The sequence below is a fragment of the Lasiodiplodia theobromae genome, assembly GCF_012971845.1.
Source record: "Lasiodiplodia theobromae strain AM2As chromosome Unknown scaffold_11, whole genome shotgun sequence".
In the NCBI taxonomy this organism is placed as follows: Eukaryota; Fungi; Ascomycota; class Dothideomycetes; order Botryosphaeriales; family Botryosphaeriaceae; genus Lasiodiplodia; species Lasiodiplodia theobromae.
The window spans coordinates 649,273-670,947 of record NW_023336311.1 but is presented as its reverse complement, the minus strand read 5'-3'; the positions used below and the strand labels follow the sequence as shown (position 1 = coordinate 670,947).

The 21,675-nt window shown below is 51.4% G+C and overlaps 5 protein-coding genes across 5 annotated transcripts; 2 read left to right on the top strand and 3 right to left on the bottom strand.

Annotated features, from left to right (window-relative positions):
• Positions 1-502: 502 nt before the first annotated feature.
• Positions 503-2,530, top strand: LTHEOB_4331 (Phenol 2-monooxygenase; the record flags this gene model as incomplete). Its single annotated transcript, XM_035513354.1, has 6 exons — positions 503-1,012; positions 1,077-1,744; positions 1,799-1,877; positions 2,006-2,204; positions 2,258-2,344; positions 2,397-2,530. 6 exons carry the CDS (start codon positions 503-505, stop codon positions 2,528-2,530), a joined length of 1,677 nt encoding a protein of 558 aa, XP_035375035.1.
• Positions 2,531-5,493: 2,963 nt separating this feature from the next.
• Positions 5,494-6,867, bottom strand: LTHEOB_4330 (HypA-like protein; the record flags this gene model as incomplete). Its single annotated transcript, XM_035513353.1, has 2 exons — positions 5,494-6,350; positions 6,411-6,867. The coding sequence occupies 2 exons, from the start codon at positions 6,865-6,867 to the stop codon at positions 5,494-5,496; spliced, it is 1,314 nt and encodes a 437-aa protein (XP_035375034.1).
• Positions 6,868-7,682: 815 nt separating this feature from the next.
• On the bottom strand, positions 7,683-8,811 carry LTHEOB_4329 (alcohol dehydrogenase; the record flags this gene model as incomplete). Its single annotated transcript, XM_035513351.1, has 4 exons — positions 7,683-8,214; positions 8,332-8,419; positions 8,468-8,657; positions 8,710-8,811. 4 exons carry the CDS (start codon positions 8,809-8,811, stop codon positions 7,683-7,685), a joined length of 912 nt encoding a protein of 303 aa, XP_035375033.1.
• Positions 8,812-9,708: 897 nt separating this feature from the next.
• LTHEOB_4328 (putative cytochrome P450) lies at positions 9,709-11,327 on the top strand (the record flags this gene model as incomplete). Its single annotated transcript, XM_035513350.1, has 5 exons — positions 9,709-9,824; positions 9,873-10,488; positions 10,536-10,715; positions 10,855-11,064; positions 11,115-11,327. 5 exons carry the CDS (start codon positions 9,709-9,711, stop codon positions 11,325-11,327), a joined length of 1,335 nt encoding a protein of 444 aa, XP_035375032.1.
• Positions 11,328-11,822: 495 nt separating this feature from the next.
• LTHEOB_4327 (putative zinc-binding oxidoreductase) lies at positions 11,823-12,926 on the bottom strand (the record flags this gene model as incomplete). Its single annotated transcript, XM_035513349.1, has 1 exon — positions 11,823-12,926. One exon carries the CDS (start codon positions 12,924-12,926, stop codon positions 11,823-11,825), a length of 1,104 nt encoding a protein of 367 aa, XP_035375031.1.
• Between the last annotated feature and the right edge of the window lie 8,749 nt (positions 12,927-21,675).

Genomic DNA, 21,675 nt, shown 5'->3' with positions numbered 1-21,675 from the left:
CTTGATATGCTTCCTCTCGATTTCTGCTTGGAATGCCGTCAAAAAATACTTGCACGTAATTTTCCGCAATTATTACACTGAATCCTTATTCGGGGGGAGAAGACTCTGAATCCCCGATTACAGCGGGATTCGTAGAGGCAGCGTTGCGAGTAAAGATTGAAGTGACTGGTCGGTCAGGGCGGCCGTACTAGGCTCCCCGTTGTTTGATTTGATTTCTTGCTTTTTTCGAAGTCTGTAACTAGAACGTGCGTATCCGTGTGGTCAATCCGGAACAGTCCATCCTTCATTCAGTCCGATTCGCACGGTTGCTTTGGAGTCTACGGCATACCCGGGACATTCACTATCAGATGAAGATGGCTTGTGATAGTGAAGAAGCCCCAAAAGGTCCCAGAGGAATAAAGACTACCTAAGGATTCGAAAGCATAAGAATTCTGCTGTGCCGCGGGGCTCTGTATAGCAATCCACCCACAACCTCACGATCTCCACCCTCCATTTCACAAAGATGCTTCATGAATACGACGTTGTCATCTGTGGCGCCGGCTCCGCAGGCCTCTGCGCTGCAGCATGGCTCTCACGGTGCGGCATATCCTTCCGACTGCTCGAGAAGAGATCCGGCCCCTTGAAGGTCGGCCAGGCCGACGGCGTGCAGTGCCGAACCGTTGAGATTTTCGAGAGCTTTGGACTTTCGGAAGACTTGATGAGAGAGGCATACCATGTGTTGGAAGTGTCCTTCTGGGAATCCGTCAGCGACGGTATCGCTCGCAAGAGGAGGACGGTCGATACTCCAAAAGGGCTGTCGCACATGCCGCACGTCATCTTGAACCAGGCTCGCGTGAACGAGCTCATGGTTGAGGATGTCAGGCGCTTTGGCGGTCCGGAGATTGAGTACGGGTACGAGGTCCAGAGTGTGCATGTCGACGATCAGCTGGCATCGGATCCGAATGCCCACTGTGTGTCTGTCTTTGCAGTAAAAGATGGAGTTCGGCAAGAGTTCAAAGCCAAGTATGTGCTGGTAAGTGTCTCATTTCTATTTCCAGGCGTATCTATTCACGAGCATATTCCCAACGAAAATACAGGGTTGCGATGGCGCGCACAGCGTCACTCGTAAATCTCTCCACATCAACATGGTCGGAAACAGCACCGATGCCGTCTGGGGTGTCATGGACGTGTATCCACGCACAAACTTCCCGGACATCCGCAAGAAGGTCATGATCCACTCGCACCTCGGCAATATCATCATCATTCCCCGCGAAGGTGGTTCGCTCACGCGTTTCTACGTCGAGCTCGCTGCTGGAACGCAGGCGAGTGAAGTCCAACTCGAAGACTTACAGCGCGCCACATCATCAATTCTTCAGCCGTACCAAATAGACTTCGTGGACACGGCTTGGTGGTCTGCCTACGCCATTGGACAGCGACTGGCCGACAATTTCACTTACAAGAATCGAGTATTCCTCACCGGCGATGCGTGCCACACGCACTCACCCAAAGCTGGCCAGGGGATGAACGTCAGCCTACAAGACGGCCACAACATCGGGTGGAAACTGGCCGCTGTTCTCAACGGAAATGCGAAGCCGACACTTCTCGAGACGTACGTCTCCGAGCGGCAGAAGGTTGCAGCGGAGCTCATTGCGTTTGACGAATCTTGGACAAAGCTTTTCAAAACGGGGAACGATGCGGTGACCGCTCAGGAGGTGAGCGAGCGGTTCATTCAGGCGGCGCGGTATACAGCTGGCCTGACTTCAAGGTACGATGACTCCGCTATCATTGATAACAAGAGAAGCGCGGTGGGATTGGGCAGAAACCTCAAGACAGGAATGCGCTTTCCGACGACCCAGGTCGTACGGTTTTGCGATGCAAAGCCAATGCAGCTCGCTCGAGTCCTTCCAGCAGATGGCAGGTGGAGGCTTGTTGTCTTTGGCGGTTGTATTTCGAATGAGGGCAAGTTTGAGGCTTTGCAAAAGGTGTGGTACTTCCTAATTTGAGAATCACTCGCTAACTGCGGTAGCTCGCTGATACTCTAGGTGGGTCTGATGGTATCGTGTCAAACCTGACCCCCAAAGGAGCCGATCTTGACAGTGTCATCGAGACCATCGTCGTCCTTTCCGGGAAGCGACACGACCTGGAGCAGGACGATATCCCCGAATACTTCCGGCCGACCACTGGAAAGATGCAAATTCAAGGCAAGCCGACCGCATCGCTTTCATGTGCACCTGCTTATCTCTACTAGATCTTCACAAGGTATACATTGATGATGAAGACACCAAGAATGTCCATGGCCATGCCTACAAGTTCTACGGTGTCGATACATCACATGGTACTATTGTCATTGTCCGCCCAGATCAATGTAAGCAGTCCCACTGACTTACGAAGCAATATCTGTGCTAACAGATTGACAGATGTTGCCGCTATTTATGCACTTTGGGACTTTCAATCACTTCGGAAGTTCTTCAACGGCTTCATGCTGCCGAATAAACTGACTTTTGTTCCTCAAATTGGACAAGAACGCTCGAACAGGCATGCGTTGCTCTGAGGAGTTTACCCTCATTTTGCCTGGTGGTCACAAGCTACCGTCGGGCTACCTCAGCTATCGATTTAAGTGTAGATAGCCAATTTCATTAATTGCTCACGTGATGTGCCTAACTCCTGCGCCGCAGGAGGAGGGGTCGCTGAAAACCAATCAACCCCGACCCAGCACATTCTAAGAAATTACCGCGTGATAAGTTAGTCAAGCCCGAGGTATTCCCATCAACTAGATTTAGAACACCGATTCGACCTTGTAATGTCCACGGGCAAAGATGATGACGGCGGATACGCGACCGTTGCAATTTGCCGCGCGTCTTTATCCAACCATTCGCCGTCACCGTTTTGTTTATAATAGGCATAGGTTTTGGATTATCTAATGCTTATCGAATACTTACTAGGGCTGTGCCGCCCTCTGTATGCATACCCTGGTCTTTATATTGCTGCTGCCTAACGAAGCTGGATTGAAATTTCTAACGTCGGACCGTCTCTTCCTTCAAGCACAGCATCTTCTAGTCCGACCCGAATGAATCCAGGAAAGAAGGCAAGTACGCTTCTTAAGACATTTGCGATACCTATCGTGTTATGTTGCTTTGAGCGATTGTCGTGCATCTTTATCTAATACCTGTGAGTGCAGCCTTCGGAAATGAACCAACTCTGCTCAGTCTGTCGGACAGTAGACTTTGGGAACCTTTTTCGATTTCCCAAATGTGTGGGAGACAAGGAAACCATCGCCAATCTCCCATATCAATGGAATAGAAAGGATGTTTCTTCGAATTCTTCCTGTCCATTTTGTCGAACCCTGGCCCGCAACATCGAGCTGCACGAAAAGGAGGTTTCATCTAGACCGAAGGTTAAGAGCGCCCCTCTCCCGCTACCTGTCCGCTTCATATTCTCAAGCCAAATGCAGAATCAAAAGGCCATGCTTCAGGGTGATTCAGTCATTCGAGTCTCGCAGAAAGCCTACATCCAAGTTGGCCGGGAACACGCCTCCTCCAGGCCTACCCGCTTGAATCTCGGATTTGATGGCTCAGAATGGACAGACTGGAGTTCCAAGTATTCAGTATACAATTGTGCTCAGAAAGTCACATACAAGGGCGAACTTGGGATGGTTGGGGGTAGGGTCATCAATCCGCAAAACTTAGATGTGGATCTGGCGAGATCATGGATTAAAACTTGTGTCAACGAACATTCGAGCTGTCGTGGGGAAAAGCAGACGTCGATGCGGAGCGTCAGGATCCGCCTTATCGATACAGCACGCAGCTGCATCATTGATGCACCGGACGATTGCGAATACGCTGCTCTCAGTTATGTGTGGGGTGAAACGGCAAAGCACAAACTGAAACTGCAAGGTTTCAACTCTGGACTTTTGCAAAGAGAAGGCTTCCTGGCTGAAAACTCACATCTGCTCTCACGGACCGTTTCTGACGCTATCTTTCTTTGCCGGAAATTGGATATTCGTTATCTCTGGGTCGACAGTCTCTGCATCATCCAGGATTGTGTCGATGATAGAAAATGTCAGATTGGAGCGATGGGGGACATATACAAAAACGCCATGGTGACAATTGTCGGGGCGGCTGGAAACGATGCAGATGCAGGTCTGCCTCGGATCACGAAGGAGTCGCATGCCACAACTATCTGCGAAAGCGGGGCATTGAGCGAAGAAGTTAATGGGATACGCATGATAGTTGCACGAGATGACATGGATCCATTATTCGATTCATGCTGGAACGAAAGAGGCTGGACCTTCCAAGAGAGGATTCTTTCGCGAAGACTTTTGATTTTCACCCCCGGCCTGATGCTCTTCTGCTGCAGCGAGGTTGTCTGGAGAGAAGATATCGCCACCGAATCACTACCAACCAATGATATCCTATCTCTACCGTATTGTAAGGAGAACCAGCTGAAAAGAAAGTTGGCTCCTTCAAGCGGGAACGACTGTCTTGCGAACTATTTCGCTTTGTTACGTCAATACACACCGCGCAAGCTTTCAGACGAGAAAGACCGCATCGACGCTTTTTCCGGGGTGCTCTCCGAGTTCAGCCCTGGGATGGGCAATCACATCTGGGGAATTCCGGAAGGGCTATTCTGGGCCACGCTGTCGTGGTCAACAAGCCGGCCAGGTGGTTACAATCAGCCAATGGAACGAAACAATATACGCGATGAGCACGGCAATATCATTGAGCTCTTTCCGAGCTGGACGTGGGCTGCCTGGAAATTTCCATCTCAAGGAATCAAAATCGAACCGAAGTACCACAGGCCATCTCGTGAGGAGCCCAAGGATTCCATCAGTAAAAGTCTCCAGGTCTTTGTTCTGGATGGAGACAAAAGTTTTAGAGCCCTGTGGAAGCCTAAATGGAAGCTTAACGAGTATTGGGACCATCCGCTCCAGGAGCATACACCGATCGATGCGGTGGATGTGATAACTGCTCGGTATGGCCACCATGAGACTTCTACGCTGGAACGTCTGCTCTTCTTCTGGACTCGATGTGTTTTGCTTCACGTTGACCGCCATATAACGGATGGATGGCAAGGGTACAGAATTGGTAATTACCGCCTTCATTTTCTTGTTTTATCTGAGGAAAGGCGGCAGGAATTGCCCGATGAAATTGAGTTTGTGCAGCTGGGTGATGGTTTATGGGCACCGGTATATTCCATAGATGGCATATCGTACCGGCTGGAACCGACGGTGTGTACAATCCTTGAGGATGACATCCCATCGTATGTAAGACTGGTGGCTCTAGGATGAATAGTCTCACTTACCGGCTCCGCATGCCACTCGTTACGGTGCATCTAATGTAACTGATCTTCATCATCTATTGCAACAATATTCTATTGGTTTGAAATAGGGTGATGTGTTTTCCTAGCTGGGTGGTACACATCTATATGGCATGCTCATTTGTAGGATACGTTATGTCCCAATTCAAAATAAGAAACTGGACAGTCTCCTAACGACACAAATACGGAAAGGTGGCGTTACTCTTCGCCCCTATTGGGAAACGGCTCCCACTGAGACGGAAACCCAGCACCGCGAACCCACCGATTGAAATACGTCTCTCCCGGCACCGTATCCACTGCCATATGCGCAATCTTGAGGTACATGTCTCCCCTGACCGGGAACCGCGCATCATCAACGCCCTCATAGGGCTTACAAAACCGCTCCCCCGCCGCCAGCGCTCTGACCAACTTCGTAAGATGCGAATCATCATCGAAGTCGTTCACCCGCTTGAAAATATCCATCCACCTACCCGGCACCTTCGGCACATACCCCACAATCTCGTCCACATCCAGCGACGGCGCCCCCCTATTCGCGTACGCGATGACATCGCACCGCCCCTTCCACTCCAGCAGCCTCGCCTTCTCGCTCCTACCCAACCACGGCAGCGCCAGCATCGCGCTCATGAAAATCGAGCAGTTCACATTATGCATGAAGAAGAAATCCAGCTTCACCTTCTTCGGCGGCCGCTGCGCCGCGGCCGTGAAGTACGCGCAGACCGACACCATCTCCGCCGTCTTGGCCTCCAAGTCGTCCGGGTCGACTTGCCACGCGCCGGCGATGGCGGCGAGTTCGGCGGGCGCGGCGAGCAGCGGGGAGTCCGGGATGGTGCCGCCGTTGCCCCAGCATGGGTGCTGGCCGATGCCGCTGCGGCGGACCTCGTGGATGAGGTCGGTCATTGGGCGGGGGGTGGCTGTCTTGGAGGCTTCGTCCGCGGCGAGGAGGACGGACGCGACTTCGTTTTGGTGGACGGCGGTTTGCGCGAGGCCTTCGACGGTGATGGCGGGTTGGTCGAATTCGAGGCCGAAGCCGAGGTGAATGAGGGGGTGGAGGAAGCCTGGGTGGGTGTGCGTGTTAGAGGATCATTGTTTTGTAGTTTGGATGTGTTGAGACTTACTTGCGTAGAGTCTGGGGAGCATTTCTTTTGCGATGGGGGTGTCGGAGAAGAGATATTCGCGCACGACGGGGCCGACGCCCTTCTTGTCGACTTCGGCTTCGAAGAAGAGGACGTAGTCGTGGAAGAACTCGGGCTTGCTCATGCATTCGAGGAAGGTGGTTGCGTCGGATAGGTCTTTCGGAATGCGGTCGGCTTGTGGCTGCCGCGGGACTTGCATCGTGACCTGACTGTCGTTCATTCGCTGCAGTTCTTCGGCTGTCGCGCCCAGAGCATATGCCGACAAGAGGTAGTGCGCCGTGTGGTTGTGGAATCCACGGTCATTGAAGAAGATGTGGAATTTGTCATGATTGGCCTGTAGGAGCTCGTTTGCCTTGTGGGTGGCTTCGTCGTCAAGTTTGGGGACGTGGTAGAATCCAGCATTCCGGGCTGAAAGTTTGACAATAGAAGAACGTGGCATGGTGTGTCAATTTTTGGGTCAATCACAAGCTGTGAAATGATTGAACGAATGTATGGTGCAATAGGCTGAATTATACTATTCAAACAAAGATTGGCGCAATGGAGCAATGAGAGCCTCACGAGACCGAATTACAAACCATGTACGTGTGCCATCGGAGCTCCGGGGGCCATCTCATCGAACTCGCGTCACTTTCACGAGATGGTCGTAAACCCGCAAGTGAGTGGGACGAAAATACGTCTGGAGGGGTGTCGTGCGGTAACAGAATGGAGATGTGACAGGGGTCGGGGGTAGCGGAACAACATCCACAGATTCCCCTGCATAGGGCCGGAAGAGCCCCGACGCCACGGTATGGGGAATGAGGTCTAATTTGCCGTCCGAACATCATGTAAAATATGGTCCGGTCGGAAGTGGACCACTCCGGAACGCGCCTGTGACGAAGTGTCTCGGAGGAGGCGGGCAAGTTAAGGTCACCAGAAGCGATCCGGCACGAGAGATTGCGGGCCGTATCTCCTAACAAGTCCAACCACCCTAGTCCTTCCTGGAAGTTTCTTAACCCGTACCGAATGCAAGACACCTGGTTGGTCACGCCGAGTTGCTTGGAGAGCAATGATGCATCTTTCACGCGAGGGGCACTATCACCATGTACACCAAACAACAGGTTTACATGTCACAGCTACCTGGAATGTCAGAGTGATGATCTTGGAGTCTCCTCTCTCTTCTTTGCTTGAAGAAGGTGATTTAATTAATTAACCAGCTTGACTTCGAAGCAAATGCCCAACCATCAGGGGGAAAATGAGCATCTGTTCCAGTACGTACTAAGATTCGTCTGGGACTAAAACACTTCTGAACCTGACCTTCCCACTGCTCATGTGCTCCAAAGCCTGATTCGCCCTGCTCAAAGGAAATTTCTCAACCATACAACTGACATCATGCTTCTGGGCAAACTCGACGGCAGCTTTGCAGTCTTTGGCATTGCCGGAAGGCCAAGCAACGATACTCAGTCCCTTTGAGATCATCATCGTTGTATCAAGGCAGCCAGGTCCAGTCGCTGCGACAATAAGGAGCTTCCCCAAGGGATCCAGGCCCTTCAGCAACAGTGGGATCAACTCCGGGTTCGGCGCTGTGAGCATGATGCAGGCGGCTCCACCCAATTTCTGCAGCTGGTCTGCAACGTCACCCTCTGATCCGTCGACGTAGTCATGAGCGCCCAGCTTCATGGCCAATTCCCTTTTTGCGCTGCTGGACGAGATAACAATGACTCGATAGCCCATCTTCCTGGCGTACTGAACTGCCAGATGGCCCAATCCTCCGAGACCCTGGACCGCAACTGTCTCTCCAGGTTCGATCCTGGCGTGCTTCAGTGAAGAAAACGTCGTTACGCCTGCGCACAGAAGCGGTGCGAGTTGAGCGGGATCTACGTCTCGCGGTACGTGAGCAATCGCGTCGCTGCGCACATTGACGTACTCTGCATAGCCGCCATCTCGGCTGCAGCCATTGATTTCTCCATTAGCGCACATCTGGTTCAGCCCCTTCTTGCAGGCCTGGCACGTGCCTGTAGAATATCAGCATTGTTGCGGGATATTTACCAACAAGGACATACCGTCGGAGCCGCCGAACCAAGCCGCGCCAACGCGATCGCCGACTTTCCACGTTTTTTCGTCATCCGGGACTCGAACAATGTCCCCGATGATCTCATGGCCAGGGATGCAAGGAAACTTGTTTCTGAAAGCTCCGGATCCGATGAGCTCATCGGTGTGACAAACGCCACAGGCGAGAACTTTGAGAAGAACCTTCACTTGGCTTGAGTAACCTGCCCCTTCGTCTTCTCAGCTTGTTACTCACCTCTCCACTACTCGGAAGCCTCAGAGCAACCGATTTCACTGTCAATGGCACGCGAGGTGCATCAAACTGGGCGACCGTATACCTTTTCGGTAATTCTTGCATGGTTACACAATGAAAGATGAGAGAATGATGGTCAGACGAAGCAGAGAGGGTGAATTCTGAAAAGCCTTTTTCAGCACAATGGACAGCCCCTTTCCCTGATATTCGCATTTCAGCGAAAGTCTATAATCACTAGACGCGGGGTTGGAGCCCTGCGCATACCCGTAGGTTTCTGGTAGACTTTTCGGACTTCGGTCTTTCCTTGAAAAACCCCTATGCCTGCGGATTCGTGTGACCCACTATGTGGGGTTCGCTGAGACGGAACGGCAAATGATGTCCCCTTCCCCGAATCGCTAGAAACGGAAACTTAGTGTTGTTCTCTCCTTATCGGGGGATCTTCCTTGGTTACCCCCGGGTCGGTGGAGAGCATCTGGCAACGACGACTGCGTCACAGTAGTTGAATAGAACCAATCGAGAATGATGTCTGCCACTTGAAACTTGAAGAGCGAAAGTCTTTCCTTTTTGCTCGCATCTTACATGTGCACTGCCGGCCCCTTCCGCACCTGTGGAGGTGGCTTATGCGGGGTGCACGGTCGGGACTGCTGCCGGGTACTCCAAACGTGGAGAGGCCTACCTCTGTCGGTATTACGTGAGATAATTGTATGGGAGTCAAGGGTATAAGACAGACTTGCTAGAAAGCTCTGAATCGAAGTCATATCCATTTTTCTGAAAGTACCCAGGTTTATCTGTCAGTCCACAGAGATGTTGCCATATCTGAGTGGTCTCGTCTCCTGCCTTGTCTTGGTCATCTACCTCCTGGGCAGGTACTACGTCGCCGCACGAAGACCCAAAAATTTCCCCCCAGGCCCTCCTACCCTGCCGTTTATTGGAAACTTGCATCAGATCCCAGCTTCGAGAGCATACTTGAGGTGATGGCTTTTCTTGTGCAATTCGCGGTATATGGCTGACTCTGAGAATAGATGGGAAGAATGGAGGAAGGAGTACGGCTCGATCATCGGCTTAAAGCTGGGTTCACAAAATGCAATTGTGTTGAACAGTTACAAAGCCGTCGCTGAGTAACGGAAACTCCCCCACAAAAGCGAGCCCAATGCTAACACTGCCAGACTTTTCGACAAGAGAGGCGGCATATACTCAAGCCGTCCGCAAAGCTACGTCACCGACGCCCTCGTCGGCTTCAAGGACGTCCACATTCTCCTCCTGCCATACGGCAACACCTGGAGACACCAGCGCAAGCTCCTCCAAGGCTTCCTCAACGTCAACGCGATCGGCGCCGTCCTGCCCATCCAGACCGCAGAAGCCAGCCACTCCCTGTACCAGCTCCTGAAAGAGTCGCACGGATGGTACGACCACATCCGCCGGTACTCGACGGCCGTCATCCTCGCCTCCGTCTACGGGCAGCGTGGGAAGCGGTTCGACTCGCCGAGGGTGCAAGCGCTGTACGAGGTGCAGGACCGCTGGAACGAGATGATCGAGCCCGCGACGGCCCCGCCGGTCGAGGATTTCCCGATCTTGAAGTACCTCCCCGAGTTCATTTGTACCTGGAAGCGCAAGGTTCGTGCGATCCGGCACGGCCAGAAGTCGCTGTATTTCGCGCTTCTGGAGGAGACGCGGCAGAAGGTCCGCGAGGGAAAGACGGACTGCTTCATGGCTAAGCTGCTTGCGAAGCAAGAGGAGATTCAGATGGATGATGAGCATCTGGCCCATCTCTGTGGCATATTTGTAGGTCTACCTCCGTGGTCGGCGCGGGAGAAGGCTAACAGACGCAGATGGAAGCCGGGTCCGATACGACTGCATCCGTCCTGCTTACGTTTATTCTCGCAATGGCGAGTCACCCAGAGGTTCTGAAAAAGGCGCAGGAAGAGCTCGACAGCGTCTGCTGTCCGGACAGGAGTCCCAACTGGGACGACTGCAAACAGTTGACTTACATGCCTGCTATCATCAACGAGGTGAGTCTCTCTTGTGTGCTTGAACGCCAACGGTATGTTAACACGCTCGGAGGTCTTACGGTGGCGGCCGATATCTCCATCAGGTGTTCCGCATGTCCTCACTCAAGACGACATGTACGAAGGACATCTGATTCCGAAGGGAACAGTCGTCTTCGAGAACATTTGGGCAATCTCACGAGACGAGTCCGAGTACAAGGATCCGGATAGGTTCTTCCCGGAGCGTTTCCTCGGCAACAGGTTCGGCACGCAGGTGGCGGATGACGGAAACGATGACTTGCGAAAGCCGTCGTATGCATTTGGAGGTGGTCGACGCGTCTGCCCGGGCCAGTATCTGGCTCAGAATTCTCTCGTACGTGTAGCCAAATCTTGCGCTGATGATAGAAACTGAGGTTTATCTAGTTGGTGAACATGGCCAAGATCGCATGGGCTTTCGATGTCGTACCTGAGAAGCAACCGGTCGATGTTGACATTCGTACCGCTTTCACCGAAGGCATGGTGACGACACCTTTGAGCTTCTCTGTCGACTTCAAAGCTCGCTCTCCTGCACATGCAGCAATTGTAGAGAAGGAATTTAGGGCTGCAGATTCGTTCCTGGCCAAGTTGGAGGACTGAGACCGGGGTCGACTTCGAATTGTCATCCGTAGCTTCTATCCACCAGCCCTTGTATCCTGTGTTCTTTCATTAGTTTGCAACCTTCAATTTAGTCTCCCGTCAGTCTTGTTCTACATGTGCAAGTGCTATCGAAATGGTGTCCTCCGACAAATTGTTTCCAGTCTTCTTCAAGTCTGCAGCGATGAAATGAAAACATGTCGATGTAGTTAAATCTCAAACCAGTGCACAGCTACAGATTCTGCACTGTTGCCGTCTTATATTGTCTCTAGAAACGTCAAACTGGGAAGTGCATTCTGTGGAAGAGCCGTCTCATGCTTTGAATTTCCAAAATCTTTACAATGCGGATCAATTCTAAGAACTTTTTCCGAGATCCTCCTCGAATAAGAGAATATTCAAGCACTTCCCAAGATCCCACCAAGCATTTCATTGAAAGAGAAGTTGATTGGATACTGACCAACTGCAGGACAAGATGTCTCGGACTATTTCAGACTGACACTACGGAATAATCATGACAACCTTGCCCTTGGCCTTGTTATCCTCCATATACGCGTGCGCCGCGCCAGCCTCGCGCAACTCGAAAGTTCGGTCAATGATGTGCTCCTTCGGCCACTTCCCGCTCTCGACGTTCCTGATAGCCTCAGCGAGCACGGGCTCCACGAGGTCCAACTCGTCATCCTCCGTCCCCGGACCAGCGTTAGTCATAGCGTGCTTAGTCAAGCAGCGGGTAGCCGGGATCTTCATGGGATTGAAGCCGGTCGCCTCCCACTCGAGGTTCAGGATGCCCGTGACGACCAGGGTGCCGTACCTAGCCAGCAATCCCATGCTCCGCTGAATCTGATCGGGCCCGACAAGCTCGAGCACGATGTCCACGCCCCGCGGAAAGCGGCCCAGCACCTCCTTCTCGATGTCCTCCTCCAGCACCGCGTAGTCCGCCCCCACGTCCTTCAGATGCGCCAGCTTGTGCTCCTGCCTCGTCGTCGCCACCACCGTCGCCCCGCGCTCCTTCGCCAGCAGAATCGCAAATATCCCCACACTCGACGTCGCCCCGTGCACCAAGACCATCGCGCCAGCCCCCCTCTCCCTCAGCCTCCCCGCCAACATCACCGACCCATACGCCGTCCACAACCCCATCGGCATCGCCCCCAGCACCTCCCACCCCAGCCTCGTCTCCGCCGGCAGCCGAAAGCACCGCCGCCTATGCACAACCGTGTACTGCGCATACGCCCCATCATACGCCTTCCCGCCCCCATAAATAAACCCCGCCACCTTCTCGCCCGGCTCGAAACCAGTCGTCGCGCCTGCTTCGGCCACCTCGCCGACGAACTCCTCGCCGAGGATGGCGGGCGGGTCGGCGTGGTATTCGGACTGGAAGATGTTGAATTCGGGCGGGAAGGGCGTGTGGCCTGCGCGGCTGCGTAGCTCGGCGCGGTTGAGGCCGGCGGCGTGGACGCGGACGAGGATCCAGTCTGGGGAGGGGAGGGAGGGGCGCGGGTAGGTGGTGGAGTAGGTGAAGCAGGTGGTGGGCGGGTGTTGGGCGCCCGGGGAGGTGAGGACACAGGCGGTCATGGTGCCGTTGGGGGTGGAGGTCCAGGATGGCATGGTGGGTGGGTGGTTGGTTGTTGGTGGGTTGAGGGTAGAGGATGATGATGAGTGTCAGGTTTAGAGATGTTGTTCTCAGCAATTTAATTTTCTGTGCTATTTGTAGACATCATCCTGCTCGAGATCCCAGAGATGGTATTAGTAAACGTGCGATCTGGTTCATGGTCTGCCAAAGTATCTCGGAGGCCGTGGGAATGCCGATGCGCGGACGGCAGACAAGGATGCAGCTTCAAGCAACTGCCGATGGAAATCCAACTGCCGAGGAACTTCTCCTGCCCTTGCTATTCCATTGTCTACCATGTCTCTCCCGCCGGCTGCCGGGGACACCTCTTCCGGGATCCGGAAACGTAGTGCGGAGATGGAGGACCGGATGGAACCCCGAGATACACCCGTCCTGCGTTTTCACATCTCGCGGCCATCACGGAAGTCTTGTGTACACAGATAGGGGCCGGTCGGAGCAGATCGGGGGCTACGTATAGTACAACCTAGCAGACAGCCGGCGGGGAGCAAGTCTGAACGCGGAAGTGTCAAGTGAAAGCTGCATAGGTGGTAGCAATCGTGACAGAAATTTAAAAGAGTTATGGTGTGGACAGTGACGGTTGTCATCACGGCTAAGATAAGATTGAGAGAAAACTCGATGGATGTATTGCACTTAGCAGATCGTGATATCAACAGGAGGATGCAGTCCAATCTGACAGAACCGCAGACAGCCAGCACAGACTCGGCTTCCATCGTCGAGGAATCGCTCGCAGTTGTCTTCCCAGCAGCATAAATGATACGACATCCCCCACAAGAAGCATTCTGAAATCAGCTTGTACGCATGCTCGTGTTTCCTCAGCACAAATAGGATATCCGCACCATGTAGCTGCCACACCTCATCTCCTATTTCAGGTTGACTTTCACTGAACCCAGCCGAGTTCTTGGTACGGAAAGACGGTCTGTCGGACATTTTGGCCCATTGATCCCAGTAGTTTAGGCTGAGAGAACAATCTGTGCCTGCTTCGAGTGAAGGCGGCGTAACCATTGGGACTTCGTTCGAGGAGCTCGCTATATTGTCGCTGAGAGAGCTTTTATTGATGGATATGACCTTAGCAAGGAAATGGCCTTTGAGTTGGAGCTCCCCGGTGTTGCAGTTGCATTGAAAGCTTGGCGCCAGATCTCCGAATAGCAAAGTGTGGTGGAATCGTGGCTGGTAGTCCGTGAGGTGAGCGCCATCCCAAAGGGAACGATTTCGCAGATCTGATCGAAGAGACCTTCGGGAGGGCTTGGTCCAGTCAGTTACCCATGAAGCTATTTGGAAACTTGAGGTCCCGTCGTGCCTGGTCGAGAGTACCTCCAATGTGTTCGTCGTGCGGATGATGTACCACGCTGTCTCCGTGAAGACCAGTTCTGTGGTCTTTGCGTAGTCGGCAACCAGGCCGTGCTCCGCGGCATTGATGACAATACCGAATAATGCAAAAACCTTATCTCTCGGATCTCCGGAACAAGTGCTGCGAGTGAGTAGCAGCAGACTGTGTAAATCTTTGTGCGATACTAGTTTCTGCATCTGGAGATTTAAGGCGCCGGGCAGGCCAGCTTTTGCCTTAACATTTGATGATAGCTTTTGGTGCCACTCAAGGATCTTGGATCTGAATAATTCCCACGGAATTGATCTTCTGTACGGGGAGGTGTATCCCCATGTTCTGTAGAAATAGGAGATCTTCTGGGCTGAGGGTCCCCACGAGGTGTCGTCGGTGATGAGAATCTGTTCGGCGGCGTCTCTGGCGGCCTTTTTGAACACTCGTATTCTTTCCGCCTCATCGTTCGCATCTATTATGAAGCTCTTTTCTTCCAGAACTGATCTTGGGACATTTCCCGCCAAAGTGAGTACACTGACCCTTTTAGCCCTTGCCACTTCCTGAAGGGCCCAGACGCGACTGAACCAGCGAAGTTGCAGGATGTTGAGGAAATCCTTGTCTTTGAGATGCCTATCATCACCCAAACGATAGTCTGGGAAGATGAGCTCTGGGGCCGCAAAAATAAAAACTTCTTCTGCCTTCTCGTAAATCTCCGGCATCAGCTGTACCTGCCAGCTCTTCTCGTAGTTGTCGCTCTGATTGATACAGAGCTGATCCATCCAAATTGTCCGGACTCGGTCAGTAAGACGGACACAACGAAGTAAAGAAGCACCATTTCTGGTCACCCAGCTTTCAGTACCGTCACACGTGACGGACTCGGAGTATTCTCCATTCCCAGTCTCATCAGCCCATGTGTAGGATACGGCCTCAAAGATCGCATTTGGCAGCGCAGTTTTAATCCTTGTACAGGAGATAGGGTCAGCTGAATGTCCCGGCGCTATTTGAAGTAGACGGATCTCCTTGGGTTTGAGTCGCAGAGCACTTTTCTCTCTGGGAGGGAGAATTGGGGTGAACCATTCGTCTTCGAAAATTTGCTCCTCTTTCTCCCAGTCTACTTCTGCTTGCTCTTCCTCCTCTCCGAAACTTTCTCGTGTTTCTGTCCCCAGACCATAACCATCCGCTTTAGGCAAGGGTGTAACTCCTGGAGTAGTCACAGATGTCTCTGCCGTAAGGGAGTCATCACTCTCCATGCCCACTGGTCGACCACAGCCGATGCAATATTGCGAATCCTCAACGCGGCAAGTATCCGGCTTTCTGCAAGTGCACAGTTTGATTTGAAGTTGTGAAGAGATGTCCCCGCGGGATGCATATCGTCGTCGGGATGCCCGGGTAGTATGATCGGAAATTTTTGGCTTCTTGACCTTGTGAACTCCTCGCCGATTCGTTGCACGAACGTCGGAGCGGGGAGAATTTTCGGCGAGGCTATTTCGAGGCATGTTTGTCGGCTGCTTTGTCGGCTGGTAAGAAAATGGTGAAAAAGTTACAGATGGGGAAGGCTAGGACAGCGCTGGCTTGCCAGCTCTTATATCCTAAGGGAGATGGCAGGAGCCCGGCAACTAACCCATCGTGACGAGGGTAGGTTGCTTACAGCACTAGGCACCGCCATGTGTAACGGCTATGGCCAACATGCATGGTGTACAGCCCCCTCTTTCATGCAGGCGCTGGCTGGTTGACTGATGACTGGCAGTAGCCCCAGCTGACAACCCTGGCTCGGCTGGAAGCCGGCGTCGCTGAGGGCACGGGTTCAATTCCCAGTATCGTCATCAGTTTCTCTCACAGTGGAGCGGCCTAAGATCACGCGAATAGAACGCACGAACTTTGCAGAAGTATACATAGGTTTTGGTGTAACGGTGGAATCCCTCTTCTAAGCCTCGGAGTCGCTCAGTAGGTCGAGTGAGCCGTAGGATTTACCCTAGGGACAGGAGAGCCAAGGCCATGGGTTGATTGGACAAGGAGGTATCACGTGATTGTGCCATGTGTTGTGAGCCGGGTATTATCGATCGGGATGTAATTGATGTGAGTTACCCACGAGCGTCGGAAGTTTAGCTAAGGACTTCGGCTATATTATAGGAAAGTAGATTGCAATCTGGAGTTTATGAGTTCACAGCACCCAGTCTTTAAACAGCCAAACTTGCGAGGTTATCAAGTTCGGAACGCCGAGTTTTTAAACTTCGAGAATTTTAGTTACTGTAGTATATTCACTAATATGAAAGTAGATAAGGATTTTCTTCATTGTTAAGTCAGACAAACCCAAGCGCCCATAAAACCCTCCAACGCCGCGGCTATTCAGAATAGAATTCTGCATCCAACGCCTCTAATAAAGCTCGTCAATTTCAAGATTAAGTCGTCCCTGTTTTCCTTCTCTTCGTGACTTACTCGCTCTCTAATTCTTCTCTGTCTCGTATCTGCTGGGGTACAGCAGCATTTCGTCCATCAACATGCTGCCCTGAACCGTCATAGAACGTATGTTTGATCGCGTTGACATCACGAGATATGAATATCGGAAGCTCGTTTGGTTGTTGCTGCCCTTGTCGGCTTTTCTCATTGAGTATCACCCTGATGGATTTGTCTCCCGGGGCTGGCGCGAGGATAGTCGCGGCAACTTCTTCCCCCCTCTGCCCTTGCGGCAGTCGAATGATGTTTATAACCTCGTCTGTGCGCTTCGACTGCAGGTCAGTCCTGGTGATGCTAACCTCTTCGCCGCCCTGAGCAAGAATGAGCTGCGCCGGCGTTCCGTCAGGCAGGGTGATGATTTGGCTCTGTTGTAAAGGGCGGCCAGGAGTCAAGTGTAACGCGGAATCTCCTTGCCTGAGACTGAGAAGTGACCCAGTGGCTGACTGATCCCGTTGCCAACCTAATTGTGGACTGGTGGCCAGTTCGGTGAAATTTGAGCCACCTGGAGCCAAAATCTCACCTGGAATTGGGAGGATGGTTAGGGGCTTGCTGATGGGAATCGGCGGTTTACCATCGGCTTTCTCTGACCTCTCTTCGACAACGACGAATTTTCCGCAAGAAGATACAGCCATACTTTTCACATGTCTACCAGTATAGAGCATATGAAACGAGGTATCAGGCGTGTCTCCAACCTGTTTGGCAAAATTCCAAGCGGCGATCCATATTTCTCCTCGTATAATGACCACAGGATGGGATGGATGAAAGAGAGCCTCTAAAACCTCGGAACGATTCCAATCTTTGAGGTTCATGTGGAGGATAGGTTCGACTTTCAATGGTCCGTCATTTTCAATTTCGAACATGGTTATCCTTGCACACATAATTCTTTCTCCGCCCGATCGCTTGATTTGGATGGAAGAATCTGATGACAGCAATAATCGTCCTTGAGGACTGACTTTGAGGAATGTGGTATACGGATCGGCCAGCAATGTCTTGTAGAGGACGGGTATCCTGGTAGAGCGAGTGAATGTGGTTGGTTCATTTCCGTTTGGCAGCAGTACAAACAGTCTGTCCATGACGGCAAAGGACCTGAGATCATCGCTGATAGAAATTGGATATATTTGTCGACGATACATGTGGTCGATGACCTCGAACAGCCTGGTCGGGACAGTGTTGTGTTTCCAGAGCTCGTACTTCACAACCGACTTGGTCGACGAACTTAGATTTTGCCATACGCTCACCACGGCTGTTGCCTCTCCATCGACGCTAGTGTGTGAGACTTTGCAAATCAGACTGAAATTTGGGTCTTTGCTGCCAGGAGGCGGTGCTGGTGCCATAGATACCACCTGTGCTTTGCGGGGACCAGCCATGAATGGGCTCGCGCTGAAGATGGCCATTTCGTCCCAAAGAACATCAGTAGAATTGTGCAAATGTTTATCCCATGCCTTCAATGTTTCGGAAACGTCCCTGCAAAATAGTTGCATGGCTTGCGATAAATCTCTGATACTTTTTGGAACGCGATGCAAACCCCTTAGGGTAAAAGCCAATCCATCCAAACAAGAAGATAAGCCATCAACCTTGTAAGATTGTGAGTGGCTGTAGAGGATGTGGATCCAGAACTTGACTTTTGTGGAGTCACGCAGGAGGTCTGATAGACTTGGCGCCAACCCTGTAAGGGCGGAAGAGATGTCCGAGGCATTAAAAGATGCACTGGAAAATGATCGATCGAGGTGGATTATCCAGTTCCTTGCCGCGTATCCAGAAAATGGCCCGAGTCGAGGATCCGTGGATTCAGGAGGTCTATCACATTGTCCTTGTTGAGCCGGAACATGATGCAAGATGTATCCGAGGCATCTCTTTGCGCATGTCAAGTTTTCTATAGCCTCCGGGCCTATCAATGGATCCTGTGGTCCAAGGCTTAAATGAGCTTGGGAAAAATGATCCTTCACTGACACATGGATGTATCGGAGGACTCCGTGGGCTATGGGCTGACCGGGAACTGTCAATAATTCGACCAGACCCCCACAAACTATGCAAGCCCTCTCCTGGAAGGCAATCAATTGGTTTGGATCAGCGTTTTCCGTATTTGGGGTGCCGAACGTCATCTGGTCGTAAAGCTCTTCCAACGTGAGGGATTGCACTGAGTATGAAACCCAGGCCAAGATTCCGCTTGCGAAGTCGCGTGATGTCTTTCCTGCCTGAAATATAGTACGAACTATCCTGGCGTACATTTCTTCGAGGCCCTCTGGGAATATGACGCTGCGAATCACCTCTAGCCGCGAGTACGGGTCATGGACTGGTAGCCTAAGGTAGTTGAACATGAGCTTGGCCCAAAGAAACATTCCATCGGCGCCTCTGCAAAGGTGATTAACCAAGTCTTCTAAGTTGGAACCAAGCGGTAAAAGTTCGTCATCCAGTAGGAAGTCTACCTGGGTAGATATGGAAAGTCGAATATCTGCATTGACTACATCGCGATCCAGGCATATCTGTGAATTTGCTGGGACTGCGCGAATGAGCGATGCAGTGTTGTTCCGACCACATAGAAGAATTTTTGCTGATGAGGATTCCGAGAGCTCCATGATTTCTCCTATCAGTGATGAATTGTCTTCGCACTCGTCGATGCCATCCAGAATCAGAGATATCTGGACTCGCTGAAACAGTAGACTGACCAATCCGAGAAGCTCATCCAATCCAGCCTTAGGAGTACCAGAGGAAGAAAGGTCGGTCATGATGAAGTCGAATTTGTTGATCACTGTATCATCCTGACGATTTCTGTGAAGGATTTGGGCTAAAATTGAGCGGTATGCCTGGATTCGGGATGTGCTACCTTTACTGTCGAGGGTAAAGAAAAAGTAGCACACCTCCCGTTTCTGTCCACCATGGGCGTATGTTTCTTGTATTTCGTCGATGATAGAGGAAGCTAGAACCGATTTTCCAGTGCCTGGACTGCCTATATTTTGTTAGCATAACTTTTGGATACAGTCTTAGAGAGTTGCACTACCTTTGATCCAAAGGATGTTTGGGCCAGTTCTCCTTTCTTGTCCACTGGGCTTGACGGCCCATTCGCTGTCTCTCCACTCAGAAAATCGAGGGTTGGTGAATATCCACTCATTTGTGCCTGGCTCTCGAAGGCTTTTCCCATGAAAAAGTGCATCAGAATACTGAGGAGCAGACAGCCAATTCTGTATAAGTCCGAAAAGCCGCTCTGAATTTATTGTATTAGATTGCGCCTTGCTTCGAATGAAAATAAAAAAGATTATACCTCGGTGTGATTGAGAGATCATGCGCGCGATCTCGTCAGTCATTTTGGCCAGTTCATCTGCTTTTTCCCGAGCTTTCCTGTTCTCTTCTTGTTCTCTTTCCGCAATCTCCGTCTGTGCCGAGACAATAGCCTCCATGTCGTTCATGTTCTGGGCTTGGGCAAGAAGGAGGTCAAACTCTATCAAACTTCGGTAGCTTTGAATCTGCTTTAGAAGGTCATCAAACCTATGTTCGAAAGGTCTCCAAAGAATTTCTGCAATCACGACTGTCGTCCGCTTAACCACTAGAGCAGATTAGTACACATCAAGCTTGGAATATGGTGGAGGACCAGCTCACTGCCTCTAGACGTAAAAACGTTTGCAACCTCCCCAAAAAACTGAAACATGTGGCCGTACACCTTTTCAGTGACTTCTTTGATTCGATGACTGATCTGGTCCTCTCGTAACCGAATCGTTTGGTACTGTCGTATCTCGTAACAAAACCGCTCCAGGGTTGTGATGAGCTTCTCGAAAAAAGCGCTGAAACTACTCGCTAACTGAATGGATTTAGATGTGCATCAAGCGAGGAAATGCAGAGGGCCATACCTGTAGGATAAATCGAAGTGCACCCCACGCAAGAGCAGTGTACTCGGGATTGGATTGAATCATGATATTGACGACCCCGAAGAATGGCTGCAATCGATAACTCAGTTTTGCAATACGGTCAAAGAGTCGGGAAGCGCCTCGCTTCCGGCGCTTATTGGCAATTTCTTCCAGCTTGCGCATGGCGTCGATAAAATCATCATGAGATGCGCACGGAGAGTAGAGAAGTTGCTCTTTCGGTGACAGAGAGTCGAAAAAGCGTCGATAAGCATCTTCAAAGGCCTGGTTTTTGATTTTGCCGTCCTGGCCTGTGCCTGCGCCCGGCGGCGGGGGTGGAGTTGATGATGCCATAATGTCCCACAGGGGGGAGGTAGGCTCAGAGTTGTAAGAACGGGAGAGCGCGTCTATTAGCTTTTTAAGCTATTATTTACGCTATCTAAGCCTTGCCGAGCACAGCCTCTCACGCATCTGCATGGTGGGGCCCCATTGGCCTGACTGTGTCACACCAACGAAAGCCCCGGGAAATCCTGTTTTGGGGGCCAACAGTAAGCCACCTATACTGTTCCTGTCCGTATTGCACCACACTATGCCAGACCGGTAAATCATCTGACCAAGCCACATTGAGCCTCAACAATTGGTTTTATTCCAGCATTCTTTTGTCCGCGAGGAGGCCTATGTAGCTGGCGTGGAATAGTGGGTAAGGGAAAAGCCATACAACTACAGCCTCAGGTAACCTCCGATTGAAGCTCTTGGATCTTTGATATTTTCCTCCTTACTAAACCCTTACCTGCGGTTACCGGTGATGTCTCTTTCTAGGATCTGAAAATGCAATACAGGATTATGCTAAATGGGGCAAACATTAATGCAATTAATATCGTGTATAGGGAAAATGCTGAACCACCCAGTCCGAAGATTAAGCACTACACCGGAGCTTTTACTATCTTATACTACCATTTAACGTGATGCCGATTAAGATAAAAAGATATATAGATATGATTTCTCTAAGTGATAAGTCACGTGATTACTAGTAGTGATGGTTGTTGCCGACGACCCGAGGCTGCGATAATAGGCAAGATTGAATTCTTAATTCTAATTGGAAGCAGGGCTATATAGATAATT